The sequence below is a fragment of the Scomber scombrus genome, chromosome 11 (assembly GCF_963691925.1).
Source record: "Scomber scombrus chromosome 11, fScoSco1.1, whole genome shotgun sequence".
Classification (NCBI taxonomy): Eukaryota; Metazoa; Chordata; class Actinopteri; order Scombriformes; family Scombridae; genus Scomber; species Scomber scombrus.
Genome location: NC_084980.1, coordinates 30,955,211 through 30,967,258, shown reverse-complemented (window position 1 = coordinate 30,967,258; position 12,048 = coordinate 30,955,211). Strand labels below are relative to the sequence as shown.

Sequence of the window (12,048 nt, the reverse complement as noted above, 5' to 3'; positions counted from 1 at the left end):
AGCGCAGAGCTGAGGCCAGAGAAGTACAGCCTTCCTCTGTGATCAGACATCCTGACAGGCTGCAAACACACAAAACAACACACATGTCAGAAGCACCGTGGTGGTTGAGCGTCTGACCAGGGACCCATGCTGCAGGTCCTTCCCCTCTCTCTCTCCCTGTTTCCTGTCGGCCTATCTGCCAGATACTAGGTAAAAAAGCCCAAAATAAATCTTTAAAAAAAAAACAAAAAAAAAACAAAGATGTCAGAAGGGACAGAAGGTATATAGAAGTCAAATAAACCAGAACCCTGGGCTGGGTCATCATCGGATGGAAGGACTTCTTGCTCTCTGGGAGGCGGGAGATGGTGCTCGTCTTTGGGAGCGTTCTGGATGTTCTGGATTCAAACTGAACCTCAACTCACTTTGCAATGCTTTGGATGTATCTCATCAGTGTGTAATGGATATTCAGTAGTGTCCAGGATTCATAATTACAGGCTTTGTATTGGAATGACATCTTCCTTCATAACTCTACAAATGACTGTTCTGATCTTTTACAACAGTGTGAAACTATTACAGAAATATAACTGTACTGGATTCAGATCCCTTCATATGCCTGAGAGACCCAGCTCCCTCAGCATTCATTTTATATTTGTTGTGATTTTTCTCTCCTGTGTCGTAGCGTTTTGATGTATCCAGACTGTGGTGTAGTCTAACATTCAAGTCTCCACCACAGATTCGGGTATCCTGAGCATCCAAGACCAATAACTCAAAGATTTGTTTATAACATTTCCACTCAGATACCGGAGGAACAGAAACTGAGTAAAGCACCCTGTAGATAACAACAGACCAGAACAAATCTCCCATCTGAACCTTTTTTATATGTGCACTCAAAGTTTAATTAACTAGAAATGAAACAGCCACTCCTCTCTTTGGGCTCTGCCTACAGGAAGATGAATACTGACTAAATCTCCATCTTTGAAGTCTTTCATGTTCAGGATCTGATGAGTGTCTCTTAAAGGAGAGCCACTTCTACTTCTTCCCTCTTTAATTTTGCTTCTCTTAATCTGATTTCCCAAACCGTTTACATTATACATAATTACTTTAATTGACCTGATACTTTGCATTATGTGTCATTAGAATACATTTTAACCCCTGCATGACTAAATATCATCCTGCACCCCTGGTGCTATCAATAACAGGAGCACAAACATGAACATTAACTAGTAAGGCCTCTTTCATAGCCTCATGACTCAGTTGGAATGTGAGTATAGAGGGAAAGTCTCTTCCACCTGATGATGAAAGAAGTCCCTCTTCAGCCTTTCAGCTGATACACAGGTCCGTAACATCCAGTAAAATGTCCTGACATCAAATCTTTAGTCTTTATGCCCTTAATATTATCTTCCTCATAAGTTTAGTGTCACACAAATAGCCTTGAAGATAATATCTGTCTCCTGTATTATTCTCAGCATCTCAGCATCAGATAACTAAAAGATATATTATAACTAAGCGTGTTACCGTTATATTAAGAATACTCATCAAGTGTCCTGATGCCAGAATTGAAGCCGTGCCTGGCGCTTGTATTCTCACCGTTTCTTCACTTTCCACTGAATCACCAAAACAGCTGGCTGATCTGATCGAGAACCGTCACCGGTATCCCTCTCTCTGCCATATCTGCTGTTGATGAGTTGTAAGTCACTGTGCCATCCTTGTAAAACACTGAAATCTGGCCGGGAACAGAGTCTGAAATCGTATGTTTCTTTCCTTCCTTCCTTTCTTCCTTCCTTCCTTCCTTCTCTCTTTCCTGTGTAATCCCTCCGCTTCCTCAACAGCTCCGGTGTGTAATCGTGGTCCATATGCATCGTCTTCCCTGGAAATCTAATCCTTTTCTTTGCCAAACTATTTTGAGAACTTCTTTCATGTTAAAGCTTGAGAACTTGACCATGATGGATCTTGGCTGGACTTTGGTCGGGGGTTTCATGGTGAGCGGCTGGTGCGTCCTCACAATATTTAAGGCTATGGAGGTAGGGAGCTCCAGACCTTTCATTAGCAGCTCCTTCCTTTACCCCATATATTCTGACATTATAACGCTGTGAACGCCCCTCCAGGTCCGTCACTTTAGCTTCTGTTTGCGTCTGAAGATTCACCAACTCTGCCAAAACCTCCTCAGAGGACTGGATTCAGGTCTCAACTGTGTTTATACGCTCCTCAGCTTCTTCCACTCTTTAATAGAACTTATTAATGTCCTCTCTTATGTCATTTAGTTTCTGGTTGGAGTCCTTTCTGAAATCTCGTAGCTCTTTCAGGATAATGTGAAGATTAGCATCATGGCTGTGCTCCAAGTCAGTCGGCTGCATGTCCTCTAGCATGTTGCTACTAGCTTGTGATAGTTGATCTTCCTCTCTGTCGTCATGTTCCTTCCTTTGTGCAACACTTTTCTTAACTTTTCTGTGTATAATCTTTCCCCCTTTCATCTAGGGTTAGAGTTAGGGTTAGTATGTATTTAAGTTTTACTGTTGGGAGCCTGTCGCTCTGTGCTGCCATCCCTTAGCCAGCCAGACCAGAAACTGAGATATTCAACCATTATTATTAGTATTTTTTTACACAATCATGGCCAAAAGTATTGGCACCCCTGCAGTCGAGATAATGCACCACTTATCACAAAAACATTGTTACCAAAAAGCTGTATTTTGGTCTCATCTGTCAACAGGACGTTCTCCCAGAAGGATTTTGGCTTTGTTGTGTAAGTTTTGTCAAATTCCAGTCTAACTCTTTTATGCCTTTGTGTCAGCAGGGCCATATGCTGGAAACTTGATAATGTTGCACACAGTGGACACAGGAACACTCAGATCTCTGGAGATGGACTTGTTGCCTTGAGATTGTTCATGTTTTTCCACAATTTTGGTTCTGAAATCCTCAGATAACTCTTTGCTCTTCTTTCTTGTCTCCATGCTCAGTGTCGTTCACACAGACACACAAAGGTATTGGCAGCAATTTCTCCTCAGGAAAATGTAAAGTACAAACAGGATCATACATGGTCTAAGAACATCATTGGTATGTATGATGTGAGACAAATAATATAAAACACAAAGTAAGTAAAGAACTCATTATTGTAGCTGCAGTATTGTTAAAAATGTTCTACTGTATCTGGTTAACATGGATTGTTTTTCTCATACACAACACACTGAGATCCTGGTGGACATATAAGGAGAACATCTACAGCTTCAGAGGGAACAGAACACCCACAGCTCTGAAGATGAAACTCAGATTCATTGAGTGGAACCGTTGGTTGGCCCAAAAACACTGATGGAGCCTACACAGGTTTAATGTTTATCCTCTGAAATCATTCACATTTTAAATGGTCATATCTTGGACAATGGGTAATGAATCCTGACCTGAGAGTTTCCAGTGTACAGTGTGGACTCTCCAGTCCAGCAGAAAGCTGCTTCACTCCTGAATCCTGCAGGTTGTTGTTACTCAGGTCCAGATCTCTCAGACTAGAGGACTGGGAGCTGAGAACTGAGGACAGAGCTGCACAGCTTCTCTCTGAGAGGTTACAGTCAGTCAGTCTGGAGGGGAAATATTAGAAAAAAAACAAGTGAGAAGACAGCAGAATATTTAAGTGATGAATAAATGCAATGCATTCTCTGAACACTTACAGAGCTTTGTTGGAGGCTTTGACCACTGGCAGCAGCCTCACAAGAGCCTTCTCTGAAGCAGAGTATTTCTTCAGGTCAAACACGTCCAGATCTTTTTCTGATGACAGTAAGATGAAGACCAGAGCTGACCACTGAGCAGGAGACAGTTTATCTGTGGAGAGACTTCCTGATCTCAGGTACTGTTGGATCTCCTCCACTAGAGAACGATCATTCAGTTCATTCAGACAGTGGAACAGATTGATGCTTCTCTCTGCAGACACATTCTCACTGATCTTCTTCTTGATGTACTCGACTGTTTTCTGATTGGCCTGTGAGCTACTTCCTGTCTGTGTCAGCAGACCTCGAAGGAGAGGCTGATCGGTCTGGCGTGAAAGACCCAGGAGGAAGCGGAGCAACAAGTCCAGGTGTCCATTTGGACTCTTTAAGGCCTCGTCCACAGCATTCTGGTAGAGACGTTTTGGTTTGTCTTTTATTATTTTAGACCACCAGGATGTTTTTTCTGCCAGCAGACTGACTCCAGACTTGATGAATGTCAGATGGACATGAAGAGCAGCCAGAAACTCCTGAAGGCTCAGATGGACGAAGCAGAACACCTGCAATAGCCCACAGTCCTCCTCTTTAAAGACCTCTGTGAACACTCCTGAGTACACTGCGGCTGCTTTGATATCGATGCCACACTCTGTCAGGTCTGATTCATAGAAGATCAGGTTGCCTTTCTGCAGCTGTTTAAAAGCCAGTTTTCCCAGAGACTCAATCATCTTCGTGTTCTCTGGACTCCAGTGTGGATCTGTCCCAGCTCCTCCATCATACTTGATGTTCTTCAGTTTGGCTTGAAGCTCCACGAAGCGGAGGTACATCTGAGTCAGGGTCTTGGGCAGCTCTCCAATCTTATTTCTCTTCATGGCCTGCAGAACTGTAGCAGTGATCCAGCAGAAGACTGGGATGTGGCACATGATGTGGAGGCTTCGTGATGTCTTGATGTGGGAGATGATGGTGCTGGCCTGCTCCTCATCTCTGAATCTCTTCCTGAAGTACTCCTCCTTCTGTGGGTCAGTGAACCCTCTGACCTCTGTCACCATGTCGACACACTCAGGAGGGATCTGATTGGCTGCTGCAGGTCGTGTGGTTATCCAGAGGCGAGCAGAGGGAAGCAGCTTCCCCCTGATGAGGTTTGTTAGCAGCACATCCACTGAGGTGGACTCTGTAACATCATTCAGGATCTCAGTGTTGTGGAAGTCCAGAGGAAGTCGACACTCATCCAGACCATCAAAGATGAACACAACCTGGAACTCTTCAAACCTGCAGATTCCTGCTTCTTTGGTTTCAGTAAAGAAGTGATGAACAAGTTCCACCAAGCTGTACTTTTTGTCTTTCAGCACATTCAGCTCTCTGAAAGTGAATGGAAATGTGAAGTGTATGTCCTGGTTGGCTTTGTCTTCAGCCCAGTCCAGAGTGAACTTCTGTGTTAACACTGTTTTCCCAATGCCAGCCACTCCCATTGTCATCACTGTTCTGATTTGTTCATCTATTCCAGATGGGTCTTTAAAGATGTCTTCTTGTCTGATTGTTGTTTCTGGTCTGTCTGGTTTCCAGGATGCTGTTTCAATCTGTCTGATCTCATGTTCATCATTAACCTCTGCAGTCCCTCCCACTGTGATGTAGAGCGGTGTGTAGATCTGATTCAGAGGGATCTTTCCTGCTTTTGAAAGTCCTTCTAACACTTTCTGAAACCTTTTCTTCAGATTGGTTTTTAATGTGTGTTTACATTTGAGATGATTCTCTGAAAGAAGAAACAACAATAAAAGATGAATTTAAATAACTTGAACCCTACAGTGGTGGAGGGAGACGCAGGAGGGGACCAGTGGTCATTTTGGGGTGGAACAGATATTACTATTATATGAAGATAAAAATGTGTATAACTAGAAAATAACATACCATGGGCCAGATGCAAGAATATGTTCGTATTTTTCTTCTTAAATCTGTCATACTTTTTTCGTGTGGTTGAATTTACGAGTGTGCCACGTCGGATTCACCAAACCCTCGTATCACCAGGAAACAGTCGTAAATGACCTTCGTAAACATGATTAATCCCACCTGTTCTAAATGAGCGCGCGTTCCAGAGAATAGTAAATTAACATGAATGACGCCCTCAAAATACCAAATAAGGTCAGACGACCGGCAGGTTGTGGAGAAGCTCCATTCATGAAAATGGCACTAAAGACTAAGATTAAGAACTTTACGAGCTCTCAGACTGAGGTCCCGCTCTCAGAAATAGATCAACAGAAACACAGATTATTATTTAGTGTTAGTGGAATTAAAGGTCCTGAGAAAGACAAAGAATGAGGAAAAATGACCCGTGCTTTGAACGCTGTCTCAGCTGTTGCACCGTCACAGAAATAAAAACAAAAATGATTTAACATGAATTATACCAGAGGATGTCATCAGCCAGGGAGTTAAACTATTACTAAGATAAGCAATATTTCAATTAAATGAATAACAGTTATTAATAAATAGTCAGTTTATATTGTGGAAATTTCGCCCGCTAATATTTATATTGTAAGCTTGCATTATATCATAGTTTCAATTGTCAATTTAAATGACTGATATATCTACCTAAATTGTTAAATAACCTACTTCTTTATACTAAATAGCCTAATCATTTTACAAACAGAGTAATGTCATCATGATTATGGATTCAGAAGTGCAATTTAATGAACGGGACATGGTATACACTTTCCCCCCCTTCTCTACATCCCCTGTAGTTCACACCCATTACTCAGGGGTCTCTGAAATACTGACAATATAATAATCGCTCAGCCTGCGGATCGACATTATTCATTTCTCTGTTAAGTGGTAGTCAGCATACAGTGATGTAAAAAAGAAAATCCAAGTCAGTTGATTCTGAAGCTCAACTGCTGATGTTACACCTGCTGCCGGACTGCTGTCAGCACAGACCTGCTAACACCCGGGATGACAACGCAGGGCAAGCCGGCAGAAGAAGTTGGAGATGAGGGTACCCGTGTGGAGGTGTTATGTGTTCATTATGTGATTATCATATCTTGCTTATAGTATATGATGTCAAACCCAAAATACGAGGAAATTGGTGAATGCGGTAAATCCTCGTAAATCACTCGTACGCATGGTTTAAGAACGAATCTGTGCGTACGAGTGGTTCTTGCATCTGGCCCAATGATTTGGAGTTCAGCCAGTGGTGGAACAGATACATTAATATTTAGTGTATCCAACATTTTTATCCTATTCCTGCAGGTAAAATAATAAAGAAGCTTCCACGATAGGTACAAAGTACAAGTGTCCCAAGCTAAAGAGTATTACTTTACAGCTCAGTTTATGGTGCTCAGCAGCACTATGAGCTCATTCTCTATCACTGAATCATCATGGATACAGAGTCACTGACAGATATATAATTAAAATTAGTTTATAACTGTAAATAAAAGTCTGATAACATTATATGTAACCAATGAATATAATCAAAATATACATTAATCCAAGAATTATTGTTTCAGAATAAATATCAGACAATATCAGAGAAGGTAACACTGGAATAACCAAGTGTAGATGTGAGAGTTGATATACCTGGAGGTCCACTTGGACCAGAGGTCAGTGGGGGATCCTCTCTCTTCTTCTCTGAGTCTGTCTGTTCTTTCTCCATCTCACCCGGTCTATCACTCTCCTCTGCCTCAACAAGAATCTCTGAATTAATAAACAACATTTGACAGAAATGAGAAGCTGTGGTAGAACATATCAATCATAAACATCATTTCTTACAAGTGTAATATCTATTCAGTTCATTGGAGTTTCACAGCATTACAGAAGTATCATTAAATCATATTCAACAAGCAGAGGCTCTGAAACTGCACACCTTTCCAATGGGGGACATTTAGCTGCTTTGTTCTGAACCTGATGATCCAACATTCAAACCCACTTACTCATCCAGATCTCCATATCATTCCTACTGGAAGACCTCACAGTATCAGCACGGATCTCATCATGCATTGCTGATAGCTCGGCATAGTGAAGGAACGCCACCTTCAACTTAACCTCTCTAAGACTGAGCTCCTTATTATCCTCATCATAACGTGTTACATATAGGACTTCAGTAATATTATTACAGTTACTATGTCCAGTAACCTGTGTTACCAACCACATTACCACAATCAATTATGTTTATTGGTTTTTTAAGAATTCATCCACACCACGGGAAAAAGTCCCCTGCAGAGAAGTTAGTTTCAGTATACAGTATACTCTACTTTGTGTCACATCTCCAAATAGTTGACCAATCGGGACATAAAGTGGATGTGATTGTAGAACTAAAGAAGACTTTTGGATGAGAGGAGAAACACCTTGAAGACTCTAAAACAAGTCCACCGACCATCGACTGAGCATTTCTAAACATCTTTGTAACATTTGAATCTTTCCATGACTTACCTTTAGGTTCTGAGAGGTGGGACAAATGTTTCACTAGATCATTCTGACTCATCTCCTCCAAAATCATTCTGGTCACTTTAACAGCGTCTTCACAGTATTTCTCGACCATCAGATCCACTGTTTTCATTCTGTCTGCTTTCTCCAGTCGACTCTTTGGGATTGCTTCAAAGCTGTCAAGCCCCCCCTCCAGCTGTAGGTTCCACTTGAATTTTTCAAAATCATCAGATCCCAAATGCTCCAAACAGTTAAAGAGGGCCTTTTTAAGGGTCGCCATCTTTTCTGCTTTTAAGATCTAAAGGAATGACAAAAATTGGAAGTTTTTTTTTTCTGTTTTACAAAAACTGAAGTATTATTTGATATTATAAAAAATGGAACAGAACATATCTTCCTGACAAAATGAAATTGATTTAGTTTCTGATGAATTTAACTTTTTTTTTTAGATAATATTGGACCTGTTAAAACAATGAAGATAATAAATCTGCAGACTGTAAAAGCAGCACTGAATGTGAGGTGAAACCATTGACACATACTGTCAAAAAAAACATCTGTAAAAAGAAACGTAAAATGTCTGGCAGCAACATAAAATCAAATTACACGTATAAACTAAAAATACAGAACAAGTTTTATGGTCAAAATGAATAAAATGACAGTATATTATTGTTGATATATGTTCATTAAACAGCTGGAAAACAGACATGTTAAAATACATCAACAGTTACCTTTCAGGTTAATCTCTGAGAACCAGAGACGTCATTGGTTCTCAGAAGAACTACAGCATGTTTTCTGTAGGACAACAACAACTGACACAAATGGTTTCATAACATGTGTGTTTCTGGGAGGAGCAGCTGGACCATCATTATTTCATGTGTTATTGGTTTCTTCATGTTTGGTCTTTTTCTTGTCTTATTAAAATATATTATGTGAATAAATCTCCTCCATTATTTGCTTTAGTCATTTGTCTTTGATCTAAAAGATTTACATTTTAAATGATGAACACTTGTGTTTATAGTGGTGCCATAAATACTCTGCTTTGTGTCAGTTACTTTAAGCTATATGTACATACAGTATGTGTGTGTATAACTGCTAAACTGAATGCATCAGATGGTATTTTGTTAGTGTTGGAACTTAGAGGAGAGTTTAACAAACATCCAGCAGGTGGTGCTAACACAGCTGGAAATGAAGGAGCCTGATGTGATATCATTTGGACTTGTTGAAGCATGTTATGTTATTGTGCAGGACGGATGTTTTGTCATGATCGATGTCGACTTTGTAGACTCAGAAACAACCTGAACGTCCTGTAAAATCAGCAGCGTGTAGTGTTTACAGTGTGAAGACAGAGCTGCTTAAAGACCGGTGATAGCCTCTTTTTTCCATCTCTGGTAAAGACTAATCTGAAGTCAATGATTAAAACCATATATGGTCAGAAAGCTAAGAAGTTATATTTGACTAAGCGAACAACAGCTGACTTAGTTTTGTGCAGTGAAGTCATTTTCAGTTCTGTGACGTTTGGACAATCCAGCAACACCTTCCAAACCCAAATCTACACCCATGAGTTAAAGCAAAAACACAAAGTAGTCAAAGTGTGGAGCTCAGCACACAGTGACGTTAATCTCCTGGTGGAAGCACCATCCAGATGTTTATTGATAGATTGGAGCACACTGACCTGTATGTCGGAGCTTTTGGGCTCCTCGCTGGATGAGGCCATTTTTTCTCTTTGTCCGGGTTGCTGGTCTAGTTGTCTGGGTTCTTGTTTTCCTCCTCCGTTACACACTTGTTCTTTATTTCTACATGTTGTCCCCCTGAACTTCCTCTGCCTGAGTAAAACAATAAAAAGATGATAAAGAAGTGAACGTTTGTCTGTCTGAACTCTTGGACAGTGCACAGAAACCTCCTGACCAGAAAAACACCACTCAACTACTTTTCTTTAATCTACCATCAAAACCTGTCAACTATCAAACATCATCCAAATCAGATTTAAGCCTGTTTGGCTTCATATAAGAAATGAAGTGTCAGAAATTCAAGTTAAAGATGCTTGAAACTGGATTATTTGTCTCTAAAGTGGCCTCAGTTTATGAGTTTATGAGTTGTGGCGTCTTTAATCTCTTTGAATCCACTTTTCAGACTCGTTTCTGCTCATTTTGAGCTGAAAAACAGACTGAATACTTTACTGAGACCAATGAAGAGCAGTTACCTTGAAACAAGTCTAATCATCTACAGGGCAGATGCTGCCTGACGGGAGGATTTGTCTTTGATCAGAAAAAATAAGTTGAATCCTCCTAAAATAAGATATTGTTGGGCAGTTCATGCAGTTCACAGTACATTGTGTCACATGTTGTAATAATAGTCTGTTGATTGGTTAGTGAACGTGAGCCTGACATGATTTCAGGAAGCTGTTCAGTGGATGTTTTAGGTTGAATGGCTCACAGCTCATAGCACGGACAGTTAGCCCTCAACCCAGCAGCTGAAGTTCAGTCAAACTTATTAACAAAGGATTTCTGGTTTCAAAAGTTGAACTAAAGCGATTCTGATTCTAAAGAAGTGATAAGAAAGGGGAACTGAATGAAAAAACAGGAAGCTGGACAAGATGGCATGAGACCATATATGGAGCTGTTATAGATCATGTTACAGGAAGCAGGTCTTTATATAGAGAGGTGTTAGTGTGAGCTGTTTAATGTGTTCCTCTCTTGCTGCAGAGCTCAGGGAGTCTGTTTGAAACACTTTAGTGATTTATTAAAAGCAGCTGGACTGTAAAACAATACTGTGTCTCTGTTATTTAGCTGACTTTCTCACCTAACTAGACAAGCTGATATTTCAGCTGCTACCATAACACTAACCTCTGCTGTGTAAAAGGAAGATTATTATTCTGATTATTTATGATTCATGTGTGAGAGACGAGTAAAGTCTAACTATAGTTGTGACTGTGTGGATGTGTGAGTAAGCTTCAGTGTGAGATGGACGCTCAGACCAATGTTAAGAAACAGAAACGCATCAAAACAACAAACTAAAGAGACTCAAACTGAAATGATCAAAAATGTCTCTACAGCTGGATTTACTTTGATTCTCTTATTTAGAAATGAAGCTGTGAAATCCCCCCACACATAAACATGTATAGAAATAATATGTGAGTGCTGTGTGAGCTGTGATTGGTCGGTTAGCAGCCTCAACAAACACTAACTGTCACACTGAACACACTAAACCTCATTTACACAATCAGTCTTTTCTGTTAAAGCAGCAAAACCATGAAGCTGAAAATCAACACTGCTGTCACACCTAAAACACCTGAACACACACACCTGGATTTGATTTCTTCTGTTTTCACTTTGTAAAAAAGCCTCCTGTGCTCACATGTTGTAAATGAGCGTTTCACTACAAACACTACATACAGAGCACTGCTGCCTGGGCACTATTGTATGTTTCACTTCAAAACTTATTGTGATGTTCATGTTAAATCAAATCAAGTGAACACAGTGGACTGGAAGAAAAACACTCACACAGGAAGTAGAGACTCTGCTGCAGGTTGAGAGCGATGATCTGTCCATCAGAACTGATGAAAGGATCAATCATCACCCTGAAAATAAACCATCACATGTCCTCATACACATCAACCTGATTGGTTGGAGCTGATCGTCACTATCTTCTCTGTCAACGCCCTCAAACCTGAAACCTTTCAGCGATCACTTCCTGTCACTGCTAACCAATCACAGCCCTGCAGGACTCCACATCACGTTTCCTGTTTCCATCCCACTCACAATCTGGCCCTCTGGTAGTGACCATAACATTAAGTTAAGCTTTAGTCATGTGCTGTTCTATGCTAAGCCCAGCACGTCTGAAACCTGCAGACGTGCTGCTCTGCACGTTTCACCCACCACTTCCTGTGAATAGCATTATTCGTGGACCCCCCCTCTGCTGATGTCATCGAGCAACTCCAAGAGTTGCAGCTTGACCTGTGCGAGCTTCAGCAAAGCAC

General features: G+C 40.8%; 1 protein-coding gene across 1 annotated transcript in view; it reads right to left on the bottom strand.

The window, feature by feature from the left end:
* LOC133991218 (NLR family CARD domain-containing protein 3-like) overlaps positions 1–11,747 on the bottom strand; it is an 18,123-nt gene extending 6,376 nt beyond the window's left edge. Inside the window, exons 1-7 of the mRNA XM_062429710.1 lie at positions 11,573–11,747; positions 9,745–9,895; positions 8,082–8,373; positions 7,230–7,346; positions 3,636–5,415; positions 3,372–3,545; positions 1–59 (exon numbers count right to left, since the gene is read on the bottom strand). The exon at positions 1–59 is cut by the window's left edge and continues 115 nt beyond it. Coding sequence (XP_062285694.1) covers positions 1–59; positions 3,372–3,545; positions 3,636–5,415; positions 7,230–7,346; positions 8,082–8,373; positions 9,745–9,786 — 2,464 coding nt within the window. The 5' untranslated portion in view covers positions 9,787–9,895; positions 11,573–11,747. The remainder of the gene's footprint in view (positions 60–3,371; positions 3,546–3,635; positions 5,416–7,229; positions 7,347–8,081; positions 8,374–9,744; positions 9,896–11,572) is intronic.
* Positions 11,748–12,048: the final 301 nt, after the last annotated feature.